Source organism: Onychomys torridus, chromosome 3 (assembly GCF_903995425.1).
Source record: "Onychomys torridus chromosome 3, mOncTor1.1, whole genome shotgun sequence".
Lineage (NCBI taxonomy): Eukaryota > Metazoa > Chordata > Mammalia > Rodentia > Cricetidae > Onychomys > Onychomys torridus.
Genome location: NC_050445.1, coordinates 81,351,414 through 81,378,791, shown reverse-complemented (window position 1 = coordinate 81,378,791; position 27,378 = coordinate 81,351,414). Strand labels below are relative to the sequence as shown.

The 27,378-nt window shown below is 38.2% G+C and overlaps 1 protein-coding gene across 1 annotated transcript in view; it reads left to right on the top strand.

Moving 5' to 3' along the window:
* Orc5 (origin recognition complex subunit 5) overlaps positions 1 to 26,745 on the top strand; it is a 62,089-nt gene extending 35,344 nt beyond the window's left edge. The window contains exons 12-14 of the mRNA XM_036182582.1: positions 2,756 to 2,866; positions 17,227 to 17,339; positions 25,942 to 26,745. Of these exons, the coding sequence (XP_036038475.1) occupies positions 2,756 to 2,866; positions 17,227 to 17,339; positions 25,942 to 25,987 (270 nt within the window). The 3' untranslated portion in view covers positions 25,988 to 26,745. The remainder of the gene's footprint in view (positions 1 to 2,755; positions 2,867 to 17,226; positions 17,340 to 25,941) is intronic.
* Positions 26,746 to 27,378: the final 633 nt, after the last annotated feature.

The following is a 27,378-nucleotide window of genomic DNA, read 5'->3' as shown; positions in this document are numbered from 1 at the left end:
TACTCTGTAGGTTGACAATATCTAATCAAATTTGTATATTGGTGGAGGCTGAGGCTAGACTGCACTGCAGAAAAAAGCAGAACAAAACAAAAAAATCCCAAAACTTTTGAGTGGCTTATAAAACAGAATTTTGCTTGAATATAATTGAATATGAGTTGGATAGCTTCTTACATCCAACTGTGATGTCAGGTGAACACAGTGGCCTCTGAAGGTAACAACAGTGAGAGCAGGAGGACAGACTGGTCGTTTAGGAAGTCCTTTCTTGGAAGTCCTGGTGTCACTTCTACCCATATTCCAGAACTCAGTTAAATGGCCTCGCTCTATCTGTAAAAATGGGTATGTCTTCCTGTATGCCGGAGGAGGAGGAGGAGGAGGGGGAGGAGGAGGAGGAGGAGGGGGAGGAGGAGGAAGAGGAGGAGGAGGAGGGGGAGGAGGAGGAAGAGGAGGAGGAAGAGGAGGAGGAGGAGGAGGTGGAGGTGGAGGAGGGGGAGGAGGAGGGGGAGGAGGGGGGGAGGAGGGGGAGGAGGAGGGGGAGGAGGGGGAGGGGGAGGAGGAGGAGGGGGAGGAGGAGGAGGGGGAGGAGGAGGGGGAGGAGGAGGGGGAGGGGAAGGAGGAGGGGGAGGAGGAGGGGGAGGAGGAGGAGGAGGAGAAGGAGGAGGAGGAGGAGAGGGAGGAGGAGGAGGAGAGGGAGGAGGAGGAGGAGGAAAGAAGAAGACGACAAAACAAAAAGCACTGTTGACAAACTCCCAGCAGTGCCTTTTTTTTCTCCTTGTACAAGGAAAGATGTGCAAGATTGTCATTTGCACCATATCTGTAGAAGTGATGGCTTTCTTAAGTAGATGTGATAGGGATATTGTCATAAAAATGAAAAAGATAAAAAATACATTTGGGCTGCATTTAAAATTTGGGGAAATCTCAGAAAACAATTTAAAGGGAAAAGGTAATATGGTAAAAAGCTGCATCCAAAATAATATAATTTATATGGAATTTAAAGTCATATAGTGCTGTATACTGCTGGTAGATATGTAAGCACTAGTATTGTGAAGACCAGCATGAGACTAAGAGCATCACATTTCAGACTGGAATGCTTTCCAGGTACAGAGAGGGACAATGAGAAGAAAGGGCTCAGTGATTGTAACTGACAAGTAACGCAGTTTTTGTTTCTCTGCATATATTATATAACATTTGATGGATTTGATAAAACTAGGTAGTGACTATGTGGATATTGTATTAAACCTCTGTTCATTTCTAAATGTTTGAAGTATTTGGTAGAAGAATCACACAAGATTTAAGAACATGAAAGTAATCTCTAACCTATCTCTTAGCTGTAAATAGCTGAAGTGAGTGCTATGCTTTGTGCTTTGATCACGTGGTTTTTTTTTTCTTACGGCCATTCTTCTTTCAAATATTAAATATACTCCCATGCATGTACTTCCCAATTTACTTTCCACTGTTAAGAGGAAGTCCTTAAATTCTTAACCTGCTTTTAAAATTATCTGCTTATAAAATGGAATTTCAAATATTGTGATTTGCTAGTGACATGTGATTATACCTAATGAATATGAACATTTATAGTCTTTAAGGTTTTTATAAATTTTCAGTTATTTTAGGCTGGCAGCTTATTCACTAATTAGACAGTTTCATTACTTTCCTAAATTAAGATGGTACTTTTAATCATCAATCTTTTTAAAACTATGTTGAACTTTGTTACACTGTATTTAATTCTTTTGAAACTGTGTCAACTAAATGTTGAACGTGTATTTTCAAGGAGTTGGTCTGAGGAGGAATGGTGGGAATTAAGTAGTCTGTACTCTAGTCCAGAAACTAAGAGCCTGGTTTGGGGGTCTGGAGAGAACTCAGAGTTAAGAGCACTTGGTGCTCATGCGGATCACTTGGGTTCATCTCTCAGAACCCAAATGGTGCTCAAGACTGTTTGTAACCCCACTTTAGGGAATCCGATGCCTCATGAACCTCAGACACCTGCATGCCTCTCTCTGGTGCACATGCACACATTCAGGCAGGCATGCGCACACACACACACACACACACACACACACACACACACACACAGAGGGAGGGAGAGAGAGAGAAGTCTTAGTTTTGGTTATACATTATCTTGAAAAATCATTTGGCAAAATCAGCAGCAGGATAGCAGTGCTCAAGACTGCAGATAGCTCAGTTCTTTCATGTTTATTGGTACAGAGAAAATTTTATAAAATATATGGCATTATCTGCACAAGATAGGGCCCTTCAACGTGGAATTGATGGGGGTCTTGACTCCCTGCATGGGGATTTATAGACAACTGATAGTTGCTGGAGGAGGGAGAGACATTTCTTCAGTGCTGTAGCCACTGGTAAGGTGCCTATGCCCAGTAACCCTTTGACTATGCTCCTGTAGGTAGTAACAATGAAACTCTTTGGGCAAACACATTTAACAGATATAAAGGAAGGCTAGATAGGAAGAAGAGGATCTGCAGGCCTGGGAGGGTGACAACAGTGTAGTGGGTGGGTGTGAATATGATCAACATGCATTATCTGTGTATTAAAATGTCATAATAAAGCCCACTATTGTGTATAATGGATGCGAATAAACATGGCAAAAGATAATTATGAGATCAGGCAATGTTTTAAGGTGTGTAGGTTACATTTGTTAGTATGTTTGAGAGAAAAAAATATAAATATGTTACTACTGGGTATTTATAGTGTAGAAAACATATGCTATGGTATAAGAAAAAGTTTCATGTTCTCTTTACAGACAAGCAATCACCTCCTTGGACCAAAACCATTTCCACTGGACAGATTATTAGCAATATTGTATAGTATTGTGGACAGCAGAGTGGCTCCGACAGCAAATATCTTTTCTCAGGTAGGCTTCATCACAGGGTCTTTCTGACCATTTCTAGTCAGTTCTTCAGGTAGTATGGTTGGTGGAAATCTGGGTATAGGCGTTTGCTCAGTAAATGCTAATATTTTATGGACAATGAATACTGTTCTTGGTAAGTACAGTTGGCCCCTTGTATGGCATGGGAATTCATTGATTCAACCAATTATAATCAGAAAAAGAAAACAATGACTTGCTTCTGTACTGAGCATGTATAGGCCTTTTCTTATTATTTAATACAAAATATAGTGTAGCCAGGCAGTGGTGGCACACGCCTTTAATCCCAGCACTCGGGAGGCAGAGCCAGGCCTCTGTAAGTTCGAGGCCAGCCTGGTCTATAGAGCGGGATCCAGGACAGGCACTAAAACTGCACAGAGAAACCCTGCCTCAAAAACAAAACAACAACAAAAAAAGTAGTATAATATCTGCTTCTGTTGCACTTACATTAAATTATGTTTTATAAGTAGTAGGGAGATAATTTAAAGTATACTAAAGATGAGGTTCGTTGTCAGTATATACTATTTTGTACATGGGGCTTGTGCATTCTCAACTTTGACATCTATGGGAGTCCTTCAGCCAAGCCTGAGAATGCTGAGGGGCAGCTGTATTGAAAATTCCAAACACAGACTCTTTGGAGGTAATCACAGAAATTACAAGTATAACTAATGACAAAAGCAATTTATTGTTTCTTTTTCTTTTTTTAGTAAAAGAATTTTAAAAATCATTGTGTCTTGATGATTAAATTGATTAATTATAATATGATTTAATGAAAACTTTTTAAGTGTGTATAAAAGTGATCTATAATGTCTTTATTTCTCATATATATACTTTTCAGGCCCCTTTTGTTATTTGGTTTGTTTTCCAGAATAACTAAATTTTTAGTATTTCACTAGGTGGCAGCATAAACCCAGAAGTAGAAAATGAGGATTTCTGTTTTGGAATTTTTATTTTAACTAGTTATGGTGTCTTTTTTTTTTTTCATTGACATTTAAAGAAAATTGTATAACTATAGTCATGTTAGATTTCTTAAATGATTCAGAAAGACTTGTCATGTATTATGAATATTAAAGGAAAAACGATGTAACTGGCATCTCAGAATACAGTCATGCCAGACATGTAGTGAGCAGTTTGTCTTATGGTTGGTAATATGTAAATAATTAAATTTACATCATAATTACATTACTATAAAAACTTGATCTCAGAATAGATGTCAGACTTTGTAATGTGATGATAGCTTTTAATTCATTAAATAAGACCTTAAGGTACCAAAAATAGATAATAATCTCAGCAGTCTTGAAATTGGATCTATATCATTGTTAGAAAGTCAGCATTTATAGAAAATTAGTATGTACATTGAGTGTGCAGTTGAAAGGTATTCTAGTCAGGTATGCTCTACAAATAATCAGGTGCTATTAATTAAAAAAACTTAATTCAGTTTTAATCTGTGTTCAAAGGGATTTTTCCCTATAATTTTAAAACTTGCCATGTCTGAAGTTCTGATCATCATCTCGTCAAGCACAAGGCTATTTATTATTCCTTCCCGCGTGATTCTTCGGGGAGACAGGACCTTGCTTTGTTGTCCCGTTTCCATCTGAGTCCCGGTGTCACCACGTTTCCAGTTTCCATTACTGCTAGTGACTTTCTGCATACAGCACACATGGTTTCTGTTTGTTTCTGCTGTGACAGTAACTGGACATCAGGAGCTACTGTTTTTAAACAAATTCAGCTTATATTGAAGAGAAGTTAGAGAAAGATGACTTCCAAACAGAAAAGAAACAACGTGACAGTGTATGTGATTATAATTCTTAGATGCCCCCAAATTACCCTTTGTAGAAGCAAACGGAGATAATTAAGGGTTTTTTTAGAAATTTCCTTTTGGGAGTTTGCAGCTTATTTGTTGGGGGGAGGTGTTACATAAAAGTAGTATTAAAAGGTTGTAAACGAAGACTTGACACTGCTTTTAAGAGGCTTTAAGAAGAAAATGATTACTTCTTCATTGGGCAGGCTGTAAGAAAGACATGGCAGCTAAGGTGCAGAATGGAGCTTGCCTGGAAAGAATGAGCCATGTTGTTTTGTTGTTGTTGTTTAGTATTTCTAATTTACTTAATAATCATTGTGCAAAAAGGAAAAGTAATGAAATCAGTTTCATTTGCAAGTGAAAAACATTTGGAATGGATGCAGTTTAAAGATGTAGAGAGGGGGAAGTAGGACAAAGTTCTGGAACTAAGCAAAAGCTAAACATTCGTCACTTGTAGGGCTTGGTTGGCAGTGGATGTAGCTGTTTCATAATAGTAGCAGTCACTGTGGTCATCATTTTAACACTAGTGCTGGAATTGCTGTTCAGAGTGCCGCCCCCACCTGCCTCCCACACAGTCCTGGACTGTGCCTCTAGTTCCTAGGGCATCTTACTTGTTTAGAAATAGACTCTTCAAAAGTTTGAATCTCTAAGGAAAAATAAAACAGTTACAAACAGGTTTCTGTTGTAGAGATTTACTAACTGTTCTGAGTTTTGACTATGCCGAACAGTACACACCTATCTTTGTGTGTACATTACTGGAACTAACATAGTTAGAAACAGCTTGGCCCAAGGTGTGTCTTTATCTGGCGAGAAATAAAATTGTTTTATTCTTGGCAGTGAAAGTTGTTGACCTTTTTGTTACTTCTTCTCATTAACACTTGGTGTTTACAATGTTTCAAATATTTAAAGCATACAAATGAATGTTTGTTTATAAAATCTTTTAGTAACTTGGTCATTCCAACTATTAGGATATAAAAGATGGAAGAAAACATGGGGATAGATATACCTAAACTTAAGGATTTGATCTTTGCTTTTGCTTAGTCAATAAGTTATCCAAGAGAAGAAAAAAATGTGCTATATTAAAGAATAAAATCTGGCAGGTGGGAATCACATCCCAAAAGAGATTGTCTCACATTCTCCTTTCATTTGGTCTGCAGTGACTGTCAATGCCCTGTTCTGTTTTTCTTTCTCCTTTTATTTATCTGTCAAATATACACTTGCCCACCAATGTAAAATTATACACAGTAGTGTTCTAAGTCCATTTGTACTGGTTCTTATGTTTACGAACACTAGATGGCAGTGTTGTGCATTGTCTCTTTAAGGTGCAGTAGAAATTAACTTTGTTTCTGATACTTAAAAAGACAGGATTTTAAATTTTTTCACATTTCGTTTGTTTGTATGAAGGCAGAATGACTTGAAGGAATTAAGTATGTTCTGTGTGTATTCATGCATGTGAATATCCTTTCATGAAAAGTATGATTGGTAAGAAATTAGGTTGTTTGTCTATGTGAGATAATAATATATTACTTTTCTATTTATTATCTTAAAGATTTATTTTATAGTAAGATGCTATTTAGTAGCTTGATTTAACACTATATATAAAAATGTTCATACAACAGTTGATCATTTATGGTATATACATTTAAAGTTATCACAAAGAAAAACTTGTTATTTTATTTTATTTAGATCACTTTTATACTGAAACTATAAAAATAACATATTGAAGAAGACTTAAGTTTTTGAATTCTGAGGATAATTCATGATGGCAATACTAATCATTGTCATGGGTATTGTGAGTTCACTCACTGATGCTTTGGTGTCTACATGAGTAGACAGTAGTAGCAGCACATTGAACATCTTAAAAATGTGTGAATGTTCAGCTTTTAAATGTTTCAGACTTTTAGATATCAGTCATACCTAATTTTTAGCCTTATATACCTTTTAATCATTATCATGAGTCCATTTTAAAGTTTTCAGTAAGTGAAATAAGGAAAAGGCTTTCCTTGGTAAATGCTGAGACTTTCCTTGGAGTTTGTCCTGTTCTCCTTCTCTTGGTTGCATGTGTGTGTAAAGTTCATAGGCATCACCCTCACATTTTTTAATTCCGTGAGATGGGACTTTGGAAAACCATCTTCAAAGATAAAATATAGTTCTTTTTTCCAGAAGCATATTAAAACCACATTATGATTTTTATGTGGATTTTTTTTCCTTTTCCCTTATTTGAAGAAAAATGACGAACTTATTTGGAAGATTTTGACTACTTTGTTTTTTAAAGTAGGAGTACATGTCCAGTTTTTTACATTTGTCACATACCTCACTCACTTTAAAATTAGTCCACTTTCCCCAAAAGATGACATGGCTAGTTTGTTTCTTAAATCATTGCTACAAACTTGTAAAGTGATTGTGAAAAGGAAAAAAAAATTGTAAGTAGAGACATTGAATTGTACATGTTACATAATTTTTGAAAAATAAATTTAAAACAATTTATTATCATTTTTCCATGTAATTGTTTAACATGACAGTTATTTTATTATCATATTATAAAGATTTGCTAGGAATTAATAGAAAGAAGCTGTTGAAAGGTAAGGAAACATATAGTTATTATAAAACAGTTTCATATACCATGTTGACAAGTTATATTTTCAGTAGTGTACAATTTCTTGGTGATTATACATATTGAATTGTACAGAATTTAATAACTATACATTTATTTTACTTGTGTGAACATTAATGAAAACATTTTAGAGCATGAGTTACTATATGAATTTTATTTTTTAAAATAAATATTTCTACCTTCTCTGTTTTTAATTGACATTATCCTTTGTATTAGGATATATTATTTGCATTTATTTGCTTTTTTATTAAAAGCTTAATCTTTTCTCCCAAATGTTCAGTAATCTTAAAAAACCTTAAGATTTCTGCTCATCTGACATGTTTTAGGAGCTAAATAGGAGCTCAGAAAGTAGGATGGAGGTTGGCTTTTCCTCACCAGAGTGTTGAAGCAGGGGCTCCGTCCCTCACTCTCAGAACTGCAAGAGTGCCTTCTCTGCTGCTCAGAGGGGCTAGCATGTTATTTTACTAAAACCAGAGTTTTGACAGTTTCCTTCAAGTACAGATGGGCATGCGTTGTGTTTGCTTCATTTCCATTTTATGAAGGTGGGAGTTGTTTAATACTTTTTCAGTCCTAAAGCATATAAAATTTATTTTAATTGAATTAGATTCCAAAGTCAATGCTTTTCCTTGCTTGTAATGGAATTTTTCTTTGTTTAAAATTTCATCTAATAGATATTTGTGTCAGCTACCCTTCAAGCACTATATAGGATGAAGAAAGTAAAAGAGGAAATGAATGTGTCTGTCGCTTCCACAGCCTTTTATGTGCCTAGTGGAGACAGTCAGTACTTGATTCTGTTGGTACTAGACTGCTATAAGGCTTTCTTTTTGTTATTTCTCTGCTTCACCTGGCTTGTGCCAGGATTCTGAGTCACAGCATTCCTCACTGAAGTGCTCAGTGCTATTCAAGTGAATTTATGTAAATCACAGAAAATAACTAAATGCTAACATTTCTTAATCTTACAGTATCTTTTTTTCCCCTTCTCCTGAGCCACAACAGATTGGTGTGGCATTCCACTCCATACAGGGTAATGGAGAGGCTTACTTAATGTCCACTTTGCTGATGCATAGTCAACAGGGATGCTGTTTGAGAGAGGCTGGCTCTTCTTTAGCAGCTAAGAGCACTACCATGATGCACAACTCCACTAGTGCAGGGGATGAGGTTCTGAAACCTACTGTTTGCCCTAGTGTGGGTACATTACCAATCCCACCACTACAGTAGGTGCTGGTCTCAGAAGGTTAAAAACAAAAAACAGTTTGGGGATGCTTTATGATTGGAAATGGTGAAGTTGACCAATGATTTCCACTAGCTGCACTCTTGGCATTAGGAATGCTAATACTGTTCATTACCATTATGCTACTGGTGCAGGATAAAATGTTTTTCTTGTCCTCATTTGTAAAAGAACTGTATTTTTCTTCCTACTCTTCTTTTAAATTTCTTCAGCATAACTACTTTACCTTTGTGGATGTGGCAGTCTGACTCGACGTGTTTTTACTGATTCCTAGAAAATTAGAACCATTGATTAACGCTAACGATGACATGTAAAATGCTAAGTGATAAGAAATTGCATAAATTATGCTCTCTTCTTTTGTATAATACATTGGTGTCTTATTTCTTGTAGGCAATATTTTATAACCATTTTTTTTCAAAACATAGTATTGCTTCTGATAAATATGCCAAATGTTTATCCATTATTTATATTTAGTTGGGGAATGTATTCAACACAGATACACTTTATTTAACATGGTACATTTTGGGCTGAAAACATGTTGTTTGTATAGATATTTTCTTGCAAATGCATATTTAAGAGATTCCACACTATTGCTACAGTGACTATATAAAGGCAAATGTATACATTAGAACTATATTGTTTTAAAGAGAAAAGGGAGTTTGAATGAGTACAGATTAGGGAGAAAATTAGGGGGATAATCTCCACTATGGAAATGTGTGTGTCTACATTTAGAGCACTTGTAAATATATGATAGAAGAATTGGTGCTGCTTAAAGGAGTTTCCCATGACAACTTAGTATGCAGCTCATTGGAATTCTTTCTTTGGAGGAGATTAGCCACACCAGGCATCCATAGACCTACCACACATGCACATTTCACAGCCTGCTGTTGCCCATTCATAGACATGCTACTGCAGGAAAACTGTTTTTTCCCCTTGACAGAAAATTAGGGTTCTTGGGCCCAAGTCACTTAGAGAACTTAATTGCTCCTTCACTTCAGACAGGTTGGCATGTTGGTAGTGAGTTGAATTCTTAGAATGGTAGGTGAACAAACTCTGATAGTTGAGAATAAGGAAGAGAGCTTCTCTGCAACTGTCTTATATATTTCCGTAGTGTCAAATGCTGCTTAAGTTTTGATGGTGTATGGACTATGTATTTATATCCCTTATCTTATATCCCTGTATCTCAAGTTCTCCATCCAAATTAATGACTGAATTTGAATTGATCTGCATATCCCAAATAAATCTTACACTGGTATGATAAATTAGAACATTCCCTAAAACTTTTCTGTGGAGTTTTGGCCTTAAATTTTAAAACTGGTCATAAAAATAAACAAATTTGCACATTTATAAAGCAAAACTGGTAATCTCTTGATTCACCATCTCTTGAGTGTGTCTCTGTGTGTGTTAATGTGACACACAGGTAGGAAAAAAATTAATAACAGTGTTTCTAGATGTTACTTCAGCAAATGGTGAAGTAGCTTCTGAGTTTTTCCTTTATCCTGCTTAATTGACCATATCCAATATGCTTTTTCCCCTAAATATTAAGTCTACTTTATTCTTTTTAGCACTGTTACAGTTGTCCTGCATCATAGGCTTCATCAGAACTTCGTCCTCCACCAGCTCCTATCTGGGCTCCTTGTCTTAAGGCTCTGTAAAGACACCAGCACAAACCTTACAACTGAGTTTGATCTTTTTGTTTTCTTTTCTCTTTCCTTTTTTTTTCTTACACTTTTTAATGAGTTACATTATCTGAAGAACCAGCTCTCCATTGCATAGCCTTTCTTGTAAGACCCTGCTCAATCTAACCCAACATTTGCCACGTTGTTTCTCCTCTATCCCTTTCATGATAAGCTGTTTCTGATGTCATACTGACTTTTCTTGTCTTTGTATTGCTGCACATAGAGTTCTGTCACTGTTTATGCTTCATGGTCTGCCCAGTAAGTCCACACTTTACCCCATTTGCTATCAGTTCGATCCCTTCTCTAGGATCAGATACTTGTGTTCACTCTACCATTAACAGAACACTGATTGATTGCTGCCATTCACTGTGTATTTTTCTCCAGCTGTCCTGAATGTGTAGACTTTTTCATACATCATGTCCCTAAATTAATGACTTCCCATTCTCCTTATCGGTACTTAGGATCCTCCCAGCCACTAAAGGTTTCCAACCATTTCCAGAAACAAAGGCATTTCTTTTAGTTCCTTCGTGTAAAAAGACACACCATTTTTTGGTTACCTGAGTATGCTTCTCCTTTTGGAGGTAAAACAAACAAACAAAATCAGCAGTGAATGTTTCAAACCAAACAGCTTTGATAGTATTTGCCCATCTCTTCCTAGTGCTTCCATCTACCTCCTGTGTGTGTGTGTGCAAAAGTCTAAGCCAAACAGCTAATTTATGCCACAAACCACCACAACCTCTGATACCAAACCAATTATAGTATTTTCTGAGTTGTGTGGAACTCACTCAGGGACACTTAATGTTAAGTTTATTTAAATAATTTAATGTGTTTTAAATCATATAATTTTTCCAGAACAGTTAAAATGTGGGGCATTTCATAAATCACTTGACCTATATACTATCATATAAAAGTATAAAAATAATGAGCCTGTTAAAAATTAATTACAGTTGTAAATTGGTTTCCTTTTGTTGGCAGAAAGAACAGTTTGTTAGCTAAGGAACAGGTTCACACTGTTTTTACATTAAGCATTTCCAGCTGAAGCTTGTTAGTGACTGCCTCTCAGATTAAGAAAAAAATCCTCACTGTGGTACATGAACTCCTATTGTTAAGATCTAAATAATCAGCTCATCTCCCTCAGGAGTGAGAACGTGCACACAATAACAACACAGTGGAAATGAACTAAGCAAATAATGTGTGTGGCTCCATTTAAAACATGAATCAAAAGCATTGGAGAGAGAGAGTTTTTCATTTTTAAATTTTCTTTGTGAATATATGTTATCATAGGAGCTAGTTAAAGGAAAAGGATTATACACTTAAGTTTTTTAATATTAAAGACTTTACTTTCAATTGACATAACTCTGCACATTTATGAGATATAATGTGATTTAGTATGTACAGTGTATAATCCATGCAGTAAGCATCTGTTTCCTTTCATGCTGACCATCTATTTGTGTTAGGAGCCCTTGTACTCATTCCTAGTCCATTATGCAGTACCTGAGGAAATTTTGTGTCACATGATGATTAAGCCGTTCCTCCGTCTGGCTAGATCTTGCCATCTGACTCCTCTGGCCTCCTTTCCTAGCAGAAATGTGACTTTCATTCTGCATTCTACTTTTGCGAAATCAAATTTCTAGCTTTTATATATGATAAGGAACTTGCAGTATTTGTCTTTTTATGTTTGGCTGTCGAACTAATATCCTTTAGTTCCATCCATGACACAGCAAATAACAGAATACTTCAGTTTTTAATCAGATTATTTTACGGTAGAGTAAAATAGAGTAAAAACAGTGCTCAAATTCCAAAATAGCCAGGTGTATACTATTCATTTTGTTAGCAAGATGCATCTAATTTATAGAAATTTTTGTTTATCCCTGAACTGAAGGGGAAAAGACAGAATTTTTATTTTGAGGAAAACCATCGATGACAACACAGTTATGCACTTAGGAGATAAAGTAAGACATTTAGGTCTGGAGTGATGGTTCAGGGGTAAGAGCATGTGTTGTGCTAGCCAGAAACCCTGAGTTCAGATGTCAGTGCCCATGCAAAAGGATGGATGTGGTCATCCAAGTGCATATAGCCCAACACTGTTGGGCTTGAGACAGGAGGATCATTGGGGGTGTGCCCGTACCCAACCTAACTCCAGGTTCAATGAGGGATCCTGTCTCAAAGGAACAAGGTAGGGATTGATGGTTAAGACACTAAACATTAGGCTGGTGACATTCCAACTCGTACTCTTCTGCTCTTTGCTCAGTAGCATCAGCAACTTACCAACCTGGCTGGCTGTTTCTGAATCTGGAAAAAGAGCTGCTTTTAGTACTTAATTAGCAGAAAATGTGAGGCCTAGAGAAATTTGGGCACCTAGCACAGGGGCTGCAAAGAGCCTAGATAAGTGACATTCCATTGTCCATGCCACTTACGTCCTGTGGTTACTAATATTAGTAAGTAGTTCTCTTAGCTCTTTTTCTGTGTCTCTATGCATGCCCTTGATTCGGTCCTGAGGAATGAGTGAATACCCTTTTACATCGACGTTTACTTTAAGAAGAGTAAAAGAGAAGATAAGATAAAACAGGCTAACACGGGACTGTTTTTAAACAATAGTAGACAACTTAGCAAACCATTTTTCAGTAGTCATCAGCACCTAAAGTCAGACATTATTTTGGCTAAACACTGTTAATATGTAAAGTAGTCTGCACGTGAAATGCTTAACTTGAAATTTTGTTGTAAGAACTCTAAAATGTTTCTAGTAAACCTAGAAGATGGCATATATGGACTTTCACATTACATAATTGTGACACTTAATAGTTGGCCTTGAGTAGCTGATTGGGGACTAAAAATGACCACCATCTTTTATGGCGTGCTTTCTAAGGTTTCCATATCCTGTGAGCTAGTTCAAATTTTCTTCTTCAAGACTTGTTTATTTTATGTATATACATGCTACTGTGCATACAGAGACAAGAACAGAATGTGGTCCCTATAACTGAAGTTACGGGTTATGCATCACCCAGTGTGGTGTTTGGAATTGAACCCCGGATCCTCTGTTAGAGTAGCAAGTGCCCTGAACCTCCAAGCTATCTCTCCAGCCATCAGAACTTTCTTTTGCAACTATTTTTACCATAGAAATTTTTTCTTTTTATATACTTAGAAGAAAATGGTTTTTATAGCTTGTAAACAAAAATAAAACTTTTGTCATTTTGAAGAATAGAAATAAAAGGTAAGAATTGGGGGGGGGGGACTCAGGGGAGGGTTGCACTATAATCCTCCTATAGTATTAAGAAATAATGTTTCGGCTGGGCGGTGGTGGCGCACGCCTGTAATCCCAGCACTCGGGAGGCAGAGGCAGGTGGATCTCTGAGTTCAAGGCCAGCCTGGTCTACAGAGCTAGTCCAGGACAGGCTCCAAAGCTATAGAGAAACCCTGTCTCAAAAAACCATAAAGAGAGAGAGAGAGAGAGAGAGAGAGAGAGAGAAATAATGTTTTGCCTGCTCCAGTCTCAGACAAATTTGTGAAAACCAATATGGGCTCACAGCATGGAACTGTTAACTGCAAGCCCTCCTTGAGTCTAGGCTTCAAAACCATAAGGAGATAATCTTTCTATAATGTTTAAAAACTTACTCCAGTGGTTCATCACCATTGAAACAATTGTCTTCTCTGGCTGTCCCACTTAAGGCCATATTGTACCAGAATGTTTAAAGAGTCCTGATAAATTTGGGCCCAATATGTTTTAATTTTAAAAGATTTTTGTAGCTTCATAGATAAACATTTTGAAATAAAGATAAAGGTTTGTAGAGTTTCTGAACACCTTATTGGTGTTTATATTTACTTTATTCAACTTTTGACTACAAGCCCTGGGTAACTATACATTCGCCTACAGTTATAAAAGGTGATCCAGACCCTTTCTTCTCACGTGCCCTTTACTAGTGTACCCTGGCAGGGACATTTTGCAAAATGTTCAGCCAAAAGTATCACAGTCAAGAAGTTGGCATTGATTCAGTCTACTGATCTTATTCCAGTTTCCCCACTCTTCATGTAATCATTTTCTATATGTTTGGGGTTACCTATACTTATTTCTGTTGTTTGGGAGGCAGAGGTGTTGCTTTTTTAAATGTTTGCTTTGTTTTGGTACTAAGGATCACACCCTGGAGACACTACCCCTCCAACCCCTACATCATTCGTCTTTATGTACATTTCTGCATCTTTGGTTAAGGAAAAATTTTCCCTCTTTAGGTTTGCATATTTATCACCACACTCAAGGTACAAACCATTTTCATCATCATGAGGATCTGCTTACCCTATTTTCCATTGACAGCTGTACCCTTAAACCTTCCTTTCCTTCCCCAGTCTATGGGAACTGAGATTCACCTTTCATGTATCAGTAGTGTGTGCCTGTGTGCAGGTGTGTATGCCAGCAGTCAATGTGAGGTGTCTTCCTCTGTCATTCTATCTTATTTTCTGAGGCAAGCTCCCTCACCAGTTGACTAGACAGGCTGGCCATCAAACTCTTGGAATCCACCTTTCTTCACAGTCCTCAGAGATGGCATTGCAGGGGCACACTGCCTTGCCAGCTTTTTATGTAGATGCTGGGGAATCCTAACTAGGTGTCAGGTTCCTTTTGCTGGTTAAAAGCAAACACTTTACCCACTGAGCAGTCTCCTTAGCACGTTTGTTTTTATTGCTTAATTTTCTGCAATGCAACGTACCATGAGCCCATTGAACATAGAAATTATTTAAGTGTTTTAGTTTGGAGGTGGTTGGTGGAGGGTGTTGTTTTGGCTCTTATAACTGAAGCTACTCTGAAATTTAGTGCTCAGGGTTTTATATGAAGCTGTTCAGTTGCTCTTCTACTTAGGTCTTTCCATTTACACTTATTAAATAGCATTGCCTTGAATATATGATGCTGTTACAGTTTTGATGTGGGATGGAATATTTGCTTAACTATGTAAAGATGTGTTGCATTTGTTTATCTTGCCTGCCTAAGACACTGGATTGGTCTAATAAAAAGCTAAACAGCCAAGAGCTAAGCAGGAAGTATAGGCAGAACTTGCAGGCAGAGAGAATAAGTAGGAGGAGGAATCCAGAGAGAGAGAGAGACAGAGAGAGAGAGAGAGAGAGAGACAGAAAGAAACAGAGACACACAGAGACAGAGACACAGAGAGAGAAGAGAGAAGTTTTGGGGGAGGGAGAGAGGGAAAAGCTAGGAGCCAGTGAGCCAGACATAGAGGAAGCAGGAAAGCAGGCACATACAGAATGAAAGAAAGATTTTTAAAAAGCCCTGAGGCAAAATATAGATGAATAGAAACAGATTAAATTAAGTTAAAAGAACTAGTGGGACAAGCCGAAGCTAAGATCAAGCATTTATAATTAATGATAAGTCTCCATGTCATTATTTGGGAGCTGGTTGGCACCCCCCAAAAAAATTTCAACTATACAATTTAAAATCAAATATTAGACTCATAAGAAGCTGTTGCTTTTTTCTACGTATCTGCTTTCTGTTGTTATTTTTTCTTTTTGATGCTCAATGCTCCTTTTAGACTTTTGTTTAAAGAATTTCCCTTGGCTTTTCTTTAAAGGTAGGTCTGCCAATGGCAGATTATCTAATTTTCTCTTGTTTAAGAATGTCTATTTCCATTTCATTTGCAAATGATAGTTTTGCCAGACACAGGTGTATCAGTTCATTTTCACAGCACTGTCTTCTATCCATAGGAAGAATAAGGCTGGCTATGAATCTTGTGTTCCTGGCTTGCACACCAGCTGTGCAAGACCTGACTTCCTTTGTACTGTTGCAAAGAATTTCCAACTTTTTTCCTTTGTATTGCTCCTCCAAACCTGGTGTCTCTGCACTGTCCACTGTCCTTTCCCCTTTCCCAGCCTCCTTGGTTGACCCTTATATACTATATCCAGGTCTAGTTGTACTCAACAGGGAGAAGCAGTGTATCTGAATCTGTCCTCTTGTTGGAACTGGAAATTTCTTCTGCTGTGGTTATTTTTTACCAAACTCTGTAAGCCTTTGTTAGTATTTAATTCTGAAATATGATCAGGGTAATTTGAAACTCAATTGAATGACAGGCCTTCTGTAAACTAGATTGTGCTAAAAATAGATTACAGTGTTCCAGGAGAGTATGGCTTGTTTTTGTTTAGGAAGCTTTTCTCCAACAAAGATTAAATCCCTCTATGATGTTAATTTATAGCCTATATACTTTCCTCTGTTGCTTTTCTTGCTGGAACTAGAGGCTGTATAAATCAGTTTCTGCTTCTAGGAGTTTAATGATAGGAATGACTCTCTTGTGTGTCTCTTTCTTGGGTGTCAGATTTGTCACTGACTCCTCAAGAGCTGGATAGGAAAACAGTCTCATCTCTGTCTTATGCATGCCTATGCATGTATGCTGGAGCAGTCAGAGGAGCTTCCTTGTGTAGAAACATCTGCCATGTGCAGCTAGCTCTAGAAAAGTGCTTGCTAGTATGAAGACCTGGATTTGATCATCATCACACACACATGAAAAGCAGAGCTTGGTGGCATACATTTGTGATCTCAGAGCCTAGGAGATAGACAAGCAGATCCCTGGAGCTCGCTAGCCTACCAAACTAGCCAAACAGATGAGCCTTGGGTTCTAAAAGGAGAGACCCTGTCTCAAGAAAAACAAAACAGAAGGCACTCGAATTTACGTTTGGCCTCTATATGCATGCACATTCAACTGCGTACACACACACTCTCTCTCTCTCACACACACACACACACACACACACACACACACACACACACACACCTGAATCTGCACACACACAAATGATGTTTACATGAGAAAATGCTATAAATATTTTGAATAATCTGTTAACACACTAGGGCTCTTTAATGAGTACCCTTCATTGTTAACTAGGATTTTAAACATACATACAAATTTGGGTGTACAAAGCTTAAAATACTTGTATTCTTTGTGGATTCATTTATATCTTTATTAGTAGCACTGTAAATAAATAAAGGTATCGTTTAATCTCATTAAATTTCTCATAAAAATATCCTTTCAATTTTAGATTACCTCCCTAGTGACTCTACAGCTGTTAACTCTAGTTGGTCATGATGATCAGCTTGATGGACCAAAGTACAAATGCACAGTTTCACTAGATTTCATCAGAGCTATTGCACGGTAAGTTTAGATTATCTATTAATGCAAAATGTCACCATTATGCAGATGATGTGCTAAATAAGAATATCCTTTCTAAATAATAAAAAGTAATTTAAACAAGGAGAGATCATTTAATTGCCAAGAGTAAATAAGTTCCATTGTAACATCCTCTAGTCAAATTTACCAAGGATGTAAAGTTAAATGCCAGAAATAAAATTATTGAAATACTTTTGGAAGGTGAGATTTAAGAGATGATTGGAGGACATGGCAGTGGTGACGCACACCTTTAATCCCAGCACTCAAGAGGCAGAGCAGGTGGATCTTTGTGAGTTCAAGGCCAGCCTGGTCTACAGAGCGAGATCCAGGACAGGCTCCAAAACTACATAGAGAAATCCTGTTGCGGGGGCGGGGGGGGGGGAGAATAATAATAATAAGATGACTGGATGTGAAAGCTCATATGTGTTGAAACATGACACTTTAGACTGTAAACACACCCCTTCCCACATCTGCTCTCTTCTACTCTGGGTAACGTTTTATGCTTTTTTTTGTGCTCACTTGACCTGTTTCTCTTTCCATCCTGTGAGCTCCAACTGTCTCCCAGTTCTCTTCCTTAACTAAACCTGACTGTGTATATCCTACTGCCCCTGCAGCTGTCTAGTGGCAGCAATTTCTTCTCTCCACGTCAAGCCCTTCAAAACTTTCATTTTCCAAAATCATTTCAGTAACCTCCTTGTTCCCACTCCCATACTGCACTGTCCCTAGCTTCAAGACTGGTAATCTACATCTGCTTCCTTATTCTCCTGAGGAGAGATGACCCTGCTTCAGGTTCCCAGCCACAGCAGTGTAGGCATTGAGGAAGAAAGCGTGCAGTTTATAGCATCCTCTCCTGCCTACTAGATTCTTGATTTTATTTAGTCACAATGTCTCTGTTCCCTCTTTTTATGCTTTGTTCATAAAAGTATTGAAGCCATCAGCTTTATTTCCTTTCCTGTGTGGAGATGGTAGGGATAGGGACCTTACCTACCTAAGGAGTTCGTCACCTGTGCTCATAATTCTTCCTCCTCCATTTCCCTAGAGCCCATTCCTCTCATATTGTTTCTCAGTGGCACTCGACACCACTGACCACTCTATTCTTAAAGCTGTGTTTTCTTAGAAACCATGATTCCTTCTTCCACTGGTTTTGCCAAGGTTCATTTGCCAGCCTGTTCTCCCCACCTGGCCTTTAAATGGAGCTGTTCCTGGGGGCTTGATCCTGGCATCTTTCCTCACAGTACCTTTCCTTCCTAGGCAATTTTAGCTACACCTGCAACTTCAGCAACCATCAGTAATGCCCCTTATTATTAAAGGCCATTTGTTTTTCACAGTTTTGACCTTTATTGGACATTTATAGTCCACCTTGAGACTGAACTCAGAAATTCTCACCTGTTTCCACATACCAGCAGGGAAGATTCGACTTTACTCCCAGTGTTGCCTAGTCAGTCCTACAGTTGGCCATGCTGCAGAGCTCTAGAATTTGAGAGTGATCTTGACATTTTTTTCTTCCATACTGTAATAATTAGGGTTTCTGTTGCTGCAACAAGACACCATGACCATAAAGCAAATTGGGGAGGAAAGGGTTTATTTATTAGGCTTACACTTCAGCTTTGCTATTCATCACTGAAGGAAGTCAGGACAGGAACTCAAACAGGGCAGGATCCTGAAGGCAGAAGCTGATGCACAGGCTGTGGAGGGGAGCTGCTTACTGGCTTGCTTCCCATGGCTTGCTCAGCCCACCTTCTTATAGAACCCAGGACCACCAGCCGAGGGATGGCACCACCCACGGTGGGCTGGGCGCTCCCCCATTGGTCACTAAATGAGAAAATGTCTTAACATCTGGATCTCAAGGAGGCATTTCCTCACCCTAGGCTCCTTCCTTTGATGACTCTAGCTTGTGTCAAGTTGACACACAAAACCACCCAGTACACATACTGTCCATGTCTGCTCACTGTTCCATTAGGTCTATAGTCTCTCATAGATCACAAATCCATGACTATATCACTTTTTGATGTTGCCTCATTCTTTAGTAGCTTCCTAATTAATTTTCTTTCTATTCCTATCTCCTTATAACCTACTGCCTTCACTACAATCAGGAAGATCTATAAAAATTTAACTTCACTGTTCTAGTAACAAATCTTCTGTGTTTTCCTTATATTGTATGTCCCTTACCCTTGTGGACTCACACTTCAGCCACACTTGCATTTTCTAGTTTTTATGCTTCCCTACTTCTTGTGTGCAGTTTCTTCACTTCTGTTCATCATATATTCTTTTTATTTCAGTCTGTTTCTTAAGCCCTTTCAGACATACCAGAGCTATCCTCACCACTTCCTCTGCAATTGGGAAGATGCCATATTGATTTATAATATGCTTTCCAGCTTAAATTTCAGCTTTCTGAAAACTAGTCAATGAAATTGAAGCTCAGAATGTCCTTATGTCTATAGCTGCCCTGTCATCAGGCCTAGTGCAGTGCTGTAATGTTAGTGTGTACTATGTAAATATTACAGACACTCCCGTACTTTCCAATAGCAACAGAACGTTGGGTAGGAGGAAAGCATATGGCCTTCTTTCAGAGGTGACAGCAAGAAAGAGTGAAAAAGACAGTCTCATTCAAAACTGAGGTATGGGTAAAGGAAGAAGTCCCTAGTTATCAGAGGGAGGTAGATGGTCCTACTTTTGGGGAGTTATCAAAGGGAGGTAGATGGTCCTAATTTCAGGCATCTCCAGCTGTCCTAATTTGCTTTCTGTTGCTGTAAGAAAGATCGTGGCCAAAAGCAACTTGGGGAGGAAAGGGTTTATTTGGCTCACACTCCTGAGCACAGTCCATTGCTGAGGGAAACCAAGGCAGGAACTCAAGCAGTGGAGGAACCTAGAGGCAAGAACTCATGCAGAGACCGTGTGTGTGTTGGTGGGGGGGGATCTCTGCTTTCCATGAGTCATTTATTGCTTTTTATGCCACCCAGGACAGATCAATCAATGGATCATTAATAAAATAAAAATTACCCTGCACACTTTATCTGTGGACCAATTTGATAGAGGCATTTTCTCAGTTGAGCTTCCCTCTTCCCAGATTACATAGTTTGTGTCTAATGATCCCATTTCGCCTGCACCAGCCTCAAACTTAGTATGTGGCTGAAAGCTTTGGATTTCTGACCTTCCTGCTTCTAGCTCCCCAGTGCTGAGACCACAGGCCAGTCCCACCATGGCTAGCTTTTAAGCACTGCTGGGGACAGAATGCAAGGCAGTGACACACAACTGAGCTCAAACCTAGCTGGTTTTTGAGGAAGTGTCTCATGTAGTCCAGGCTAGCCTAGAATTTGCCATTTAGCAAGGATGGACTGAATTCCTGATCCTCTTGTCTCCCAAGATCTGTGTCTACAGCTGTGTGCCACCATGTTCATCAAGTAAGGTGATGTTGGGATAAGATCTAGGAGGTTCCTCAGTGAAGTAGGGTGATCCGAACCCCAGAGGGAAGCCAGTGAGGCAGGAGGGAAAAGGGTGGGTAGGGCAGGATGGGTTTGGGGCTCTGAGCTTGGGTTTGGTAAGTTATTCTTTCTGGTTTTGTTTGTTTTTCAAGGCAGGGTTTTCCTGTGTAGTCCTGGCTGTGCTGGAACTCTGTCTTAGACCAGGCTGGCCTTGAACTTACAGACCTACCCCTGATCATGCTAGTTTGTATCTAAATGAGCAAAACAATAACAGCTAGCCAGCAAAATAGCAAAGAAAAAACTATTAGATTGATTAATAATTTATTTTCTTAGGAAAAATACTGTGCAGTTATTAAGAATTTTACTTTTGAAGGAAAGAAAGAATAGGGAAGAGGTCATGGTAGAGCATAAGTGAATAAAGTAGTTATATAGAGTTACATGTATGAGGAACTCTCACGTGTCTTCTTAGAAAGAGAGCAAGTAATCAGAGTCCTATGGTCACAGGAGGAGTACTCATTTGTAATGTCAGCACCTGGAGTGGTGTGACAGGGTGGAAGTCACATTCCAGGCCATTTAAACAGTGTTGATAAGAAAGTAGATGCGGCAAGCACAGGTTTAGCTTTTGTTCTTTTATGCACTTAATGTTCATGATCCCATTGTAAACAAACATGGTGTTAGACCTTTTGAGATACAGAAACAAGTATGACATAGGTGCAGCACGTGTGTGTTTATATAATTAGTTGTACTTTGAAGATATTTAAATGCTGAGGAGAAAACAGAAGAAAGTTAATGATACAAAACAAAAAGGATAACTTAAAACACAAAATCTTTGCAGCACTGTAAGCCTGGATAGTAGAAGGGAGTTGACAGAGCCCAAGACGGGACAGCACTATGCTCTGGCCTCAGAACAGAACAGCACAGAGTCAGGTGCTGAGTTTAGCAGTAAAAAGTTAAGGAAATTCTCACCTGGTTCTTCTGCTTTCTCTATGGAGGAGGAGGCAGAAATTGTGACTAAAGCAGAGTTAGTAGCAGCTTGAGAAAAGTGTGTCATGTTGGAATCAATGGCTATGTGCATGGAAGCCAGTGCTCCCAGGAAAAAGCGACATGCTGAGAGAGCTTGAACTTCTTGACCCTGAGTTTACAGTGGCATCAGTCTGTGAGGCCTGTGATCTTTTCCAGCAGTATTCCATATGCTAGGTACCAGGGCTGCAAAGAATAATAATTGAAATCCCATAATATTGGGGTCTTGCCAGATGAGTTCAGTAGATGCTAGCAAGTGAGCTCTTGATAAACTGTGGAGTCTGAGCTGGATAGAAAGGAAGGCAAGCAGCCAAGAACCAAGAGTTTTATGTCTAGCACATAAACGCTCAGTATCTGTAGGTCAAAATAAAATGAAGGGTTTGTAGCCTAATTATCCCTAGATGCCCCAGATACCTGAAGAGGAACAAATAACATCTCAGAGGTTATGTTTTGAGAGGTAGGCTATTTCTCAGTATATTTATTAAAGATGAAGAGACAAATATGCAGTGAATTTATAGGTCTTAGGATGCAAAGCCTAGATGCTAATTTATTCAGTGACTAGGAAATGGTAACAAGGTAGAAAGAAGGGTGGTGACTGGGATGGTCTGGGTCTCAAGAGCAGGGTTTTTACACAAAGACACCAACTTCACTTGACTGAACTGTTTGGCACATAGAAGAGAGACAGAGCTTCATTAGCAAGAACTGAAGAGGAAACTGTGCCCTTCAGGGAGAGCCATATTTTAGTTAATGCCTAGAATGAGAGAAGGGAGATTGATTGAAGACACAGAGGACCAGAACAGTGGAAAGGTTTGGTTAGAAAAGCCACTGGAAAGTGCTTCCAAAGAGGAATCAGAATGTGGAGTAGAGAATGAAGAGAACTCACCTCCCAGGAGCTTTTGAGGAGGAGTCTGTGAGACGAAAGTTAGGTGTACAGCTCTCCATAGGGGCCAGACACTGCACGATGTCTCAAGGTTGTAAAATAAGTGGTTTTTTATTTTAAAGAAACAGATTACTAAAAGAAGCCAAACTCAGAACTACCCACAAAGTATGAAAGCCTGAGAAAAAGATCTTTTCTGTGAGTAAAAGAATTGCCAAAGTGAAATAAAAAGATACAGATAAAACTAAATCCTTACATGGTTTAGTTCTGTTCTCAATTCTGATTTAAGAATTACCCCTAGGAGGGCTGAGGAGATGGCTCAGTGAATAAAACGTTTCTATACAAGCTTAAGGACAAGAGTTCCAGCCACCAGAACCAGCTGAAGGCTGGGCAGATGTGGCAGCTGCCTGTAATCCCAGCACAAGAGAGGCAGGGACAGGGTGTCTGAGCAGAGCTAGAATTGGTGAGGTCTAGATTCAGCAAGTGATTTTGCCTTCAGTAAGTAAAGTAGAAACTGATCAAGGGAGACACAGTGTCAATCTCAAGCCCCCAGGTACACATGCAAGCCTGCATATACACATATATTCCACATATACATACATACAAAAAGAATTACACGAAATTATCATCCATATTGTATTTTCTTATTTTTTTCTAGCTGCTTCCTTTAGAAAATAGTTTGTGTTTCATGGGAAACAGAACCTCCTGCACTAAGTAATTGTTATCCAGAGTCTTAAAACTGTATTTATAGGTGTCTGTTGTGTATCTAAACTCAAGAAGAGCCAGAAGTAAACACAGGTGTACAGGTGCCATAGACCAAAACTTTCTTTAAAGTGGATTGTTTGCCCTGTAAGCATTTATTGTAGTTGCATGCAGCATGATATTTGATATTGCCTCTGTGGTTATGCTGTCCAATTCTGACTTGCTTCAGAAGATGCAGATGGGGGTCAGTTAGCAGGTCGCCTGCTTATTGAGGGCTGGAGGAACTATAGAAGTATTTGGACACCTTGGTTAGTAAATGCTATATAAAGTAGTGATCTTACGCATTCAATTCCCTGGTCACTTAGTTGTTTTTTGGGCTATAAAATTCTGACAAGGGCACTGGAGCAATGGCTCAGTGGTTAAGAGCATTTGCTGCTCTTATAGAGGACCTGGCTTTGGTTCCCAGCACCAGCATGGCTAGCAGCTCACAATTATCTGTAACTTCGATTCCAGGGGATTCATTGCTTTCTTCTGGGCTTTGTAAATACTACGTATAAATCTGTTGTTTTTAATTGGATTTTCCTGAAACCAGAAATACAGGCAGTTGTGAGCCACCAGGTGTGGGCGCTAGAACTCAAACTTGGGTCCTCTGCATGAGTAATGCATATTCTTAACCACTGAGCCATCACCCATTCCTAAATAAATCTTTAAGAAAAAAATTATACAGTATGATTTGAGTTTTTGGAACTGGCTTACTGACAGAGTAGAGACATAGAATACGGTTATCTTTTATAAATGACTGCTTTTAAGTTGCTTAGGGTGTTTAAATCATGCCATTTATTCTATTAAAATTTCATTGCATAAACTGTGCTATAGCCATCCAAATAATTACTGAAATGTATAAAAGAGTCCTATCACAAATTAATCTGTTTTCATTTGTCTATGCATTTTTCTAGTACTAGCCCATTGGATGAACATTTTTCAGTGGTAACTGCAACACAGTTGTGATTCTGTGTTCTCTCTGTACATTTTTATTCTTAGTATGTAGATGTGTCTTCATATTGATCATTTTAAATACGGCTTTGGAATATAGAGAACCTCCTAATGCTGTAATTGAGTTGTTTTTAACTTCTTCATTGTTTTCACCTAGACCGAATAAAAAAGAAGGCATTAAATCCATTTTACTCCGTTAGATTATAATTCCAACCTTACCATTCAAAGCCATCAGAGGGAATGTGTTCAAAAAGGTGTACAAATACATCTCTTTTTTGTGGATGAGAAATCGTAGCCTACCATATATCTGGTTTCTCTCAAGACCCTTGATAAGTCAGGTGACTGGCTGAAAAGAGTTTTTTGTTTGCTTGGTTTTTTTGTTTTGTTTTAAAATCTGGACTTTATTGCCATTAAATTTGAGAGGAAAGTAAAAGGCCGTGAAAACAGAACAGTGTTGTGATGGCACAGCCACGTCTGGGTAGGGACAGCTTACTTTAAGTTAGCATTTTTGGCACTTTTATCACTGCTGATGGTGACAAGATATCTTTATGTTACTTGGAAAGTTTTGGTGTTTTTCAGGGAGGCACTGTTACAATGACAATCTTCAGTCTAATGTTGGGTACCACAGAAGCAGAGCATCTCACAATTTGAGCTATTTTAAATGTTTTTTCAAAAGCAGTATCGATAGTTCCCTGTCCATATTTAAAAAAATATTTGGTATGTCACTTGTGTAGAAACTTTTTTAGAAAGTGTATTATAAAGTAGTAGACAAAAAAGAATAATTGATGATAGTTTAATAAATAAGAATGTGCAATTAGTGACTATAAAAGGCTGTTCTCACATGGCTGATTATTTTTACAGAACTGAATACTTAAGGCTTTAATTTTATACTTATTGCTAGATCATTATATCTAATTATTTTGACCATTTAGTCAAATAATAAACCTCCAAGTCTGAATATTTATAGTGAAAAATGAGTTTGGAGAAAGGAAAATAATTATATGTCTCTTCCTCTATTATTTTATTCTGCCTGCTTATAGAGTATAAAAATATACATCTATGTTGTTTGTTGTATCATATTCTTGGATCATACAGATTTAGTTGAAATGTCCATGCAGGTCAGCTGCTGTTAAAAGACTGAAGATAATCAAAGCTACAAATGAGGACAGATGAGCTGTGCATTATGTGAGGATAAAACAGGTGGTTTGGAAGATGAACAGTGTTCTGAAGCAAACAAAATTTAAATACTTTTGCATCTCTAATTACTTTATTCTGATTATTAAGCAGGAAGCAAGTGGCTTTCAAATACAATCTAAACTTTCTACAATATACTTCAAATACCAAATGTTAAGGAGCTCTAACTTGGTTTTTAAGTAAAATTAACTTTCTATTTGCTCAAAAAATGGTTTAAAAATTGTGTTTTCTGTTATATTTAAAAAACTCATGCCAGCCCTATCCTGGTGCATCTGACAGCATCATCCATTTGTAAATTACTTCCCACTTGCTTTGCAATCATATGAAGCTGAAAGGTAGAAGGTGAGGGTGCTAACATACTATCTGTTTTTGTTTCTAGGACGGTGAACTTTGACATAATAAAATACTTGTATGATTTCTTGTGAAAACAAGCTTCAAAGCCATATGGACACTGTGACAATGACTAAGCCAAGCTGTGTTCATCCAGCTACTTAGCTGGCCAGGGAAAGGAGTTCTTTGGCTCTATTGGATTTGTCCAAACAGGTGCTGGCCCAGCATGGAATCTGATGAAAATACCCTGATTGGTCTGGGTAGATGTGAGCAGAAGACTATTTACCAGGGGCCCGGGAGTATTTGGAAGCAATGTGTTAATTATAAACAGCAGGGTTTGTGCACAATCTGTTCTACTCTTAATGATGTTATCTTAACACTGAAATTGCCTGAAACCCATTTACTTGGGACTATGTTTTGCTCTATGAACTATCCCCTGCGCTTTGAATGTGCCAGCAGCCCTTGTTTATCTGCCCAGCCTTTTCACTTCCTCTCCACAGGAGCCCTTGCAGTCTCTTGCCAAAGCAGATTTCCTAAGGCCACTATTTTAAAAGATCATACTTGTCAAATATGTTATTTTTTAAAAACCTAAGCTGTATATGCTTATCTTTTTAACCTAATTTTCTCAAATTCAAGGCAGCTTGTTCAAATGTACACACACCAGCTTTATGTCTAGCTCTGCTTGCTAATCTGACAGTGCTTATATGAGAAAGGCTTATCTGGACACTCTCACAGTTAACCACCCAAGCTGACTTTTTACCAGTATATTGTTTTCCTTTCTTTCCTTTTCTTTTTCTTTAAATTGTTAGCTTTTGAAAGCTCCACAATAAAATCTTTCCTCTTACATTAGTCATGTGCTTTGGTTCTGACTGTCTTACTTGTTCATATTTTTAAAGTAGTTTTCTGTTACCATTCAATGCTATAAAACTAGACAAGTTTAAAGTGCTTAATTATAATCTAGTTTAAGTTTTGGTGGCAATTTACTCCATTCCACCTTTTGAAGAAAAATTCTCACAGTTGACATTCCTAGGTAGGAAGCCTTTTTATGTAATGATTATCTGACATGTATTCAAAGGAAGCAGGTCGTTTCCCTCTCACTTTCATTTTGAGGTAAGGAGTAGAGAGAGGGGGAATGAAATTGCTTTCTGCCTTACGATGTAAAATGGAAACTTGTCAGTCAGAAGGCACTACCCACAGCTAGTGAGTGTGCTTTGTCACCCTCTTCCAGGAAGTTGTTTCCCTGCTTCCAGGATGTTAGGTGAAGGCAGGACCAGGGAAGAGCTGTGTACAGTACAGATCCACATGTGGGTTTCCAAATGCAGAGATCTGTGGAGAATAGACAGCCTTTAGGTAACCATTCAGAGCAATGCCTCCTGGGACAGGTACTGAGTGACCTGTCATGATCACGTTGAAGTGTGAGTTAGAAACAGATACCAGAAAGGGGAGCAATTGGCAGATAAGAAACTGAGGATAAGAAGAGACAGGG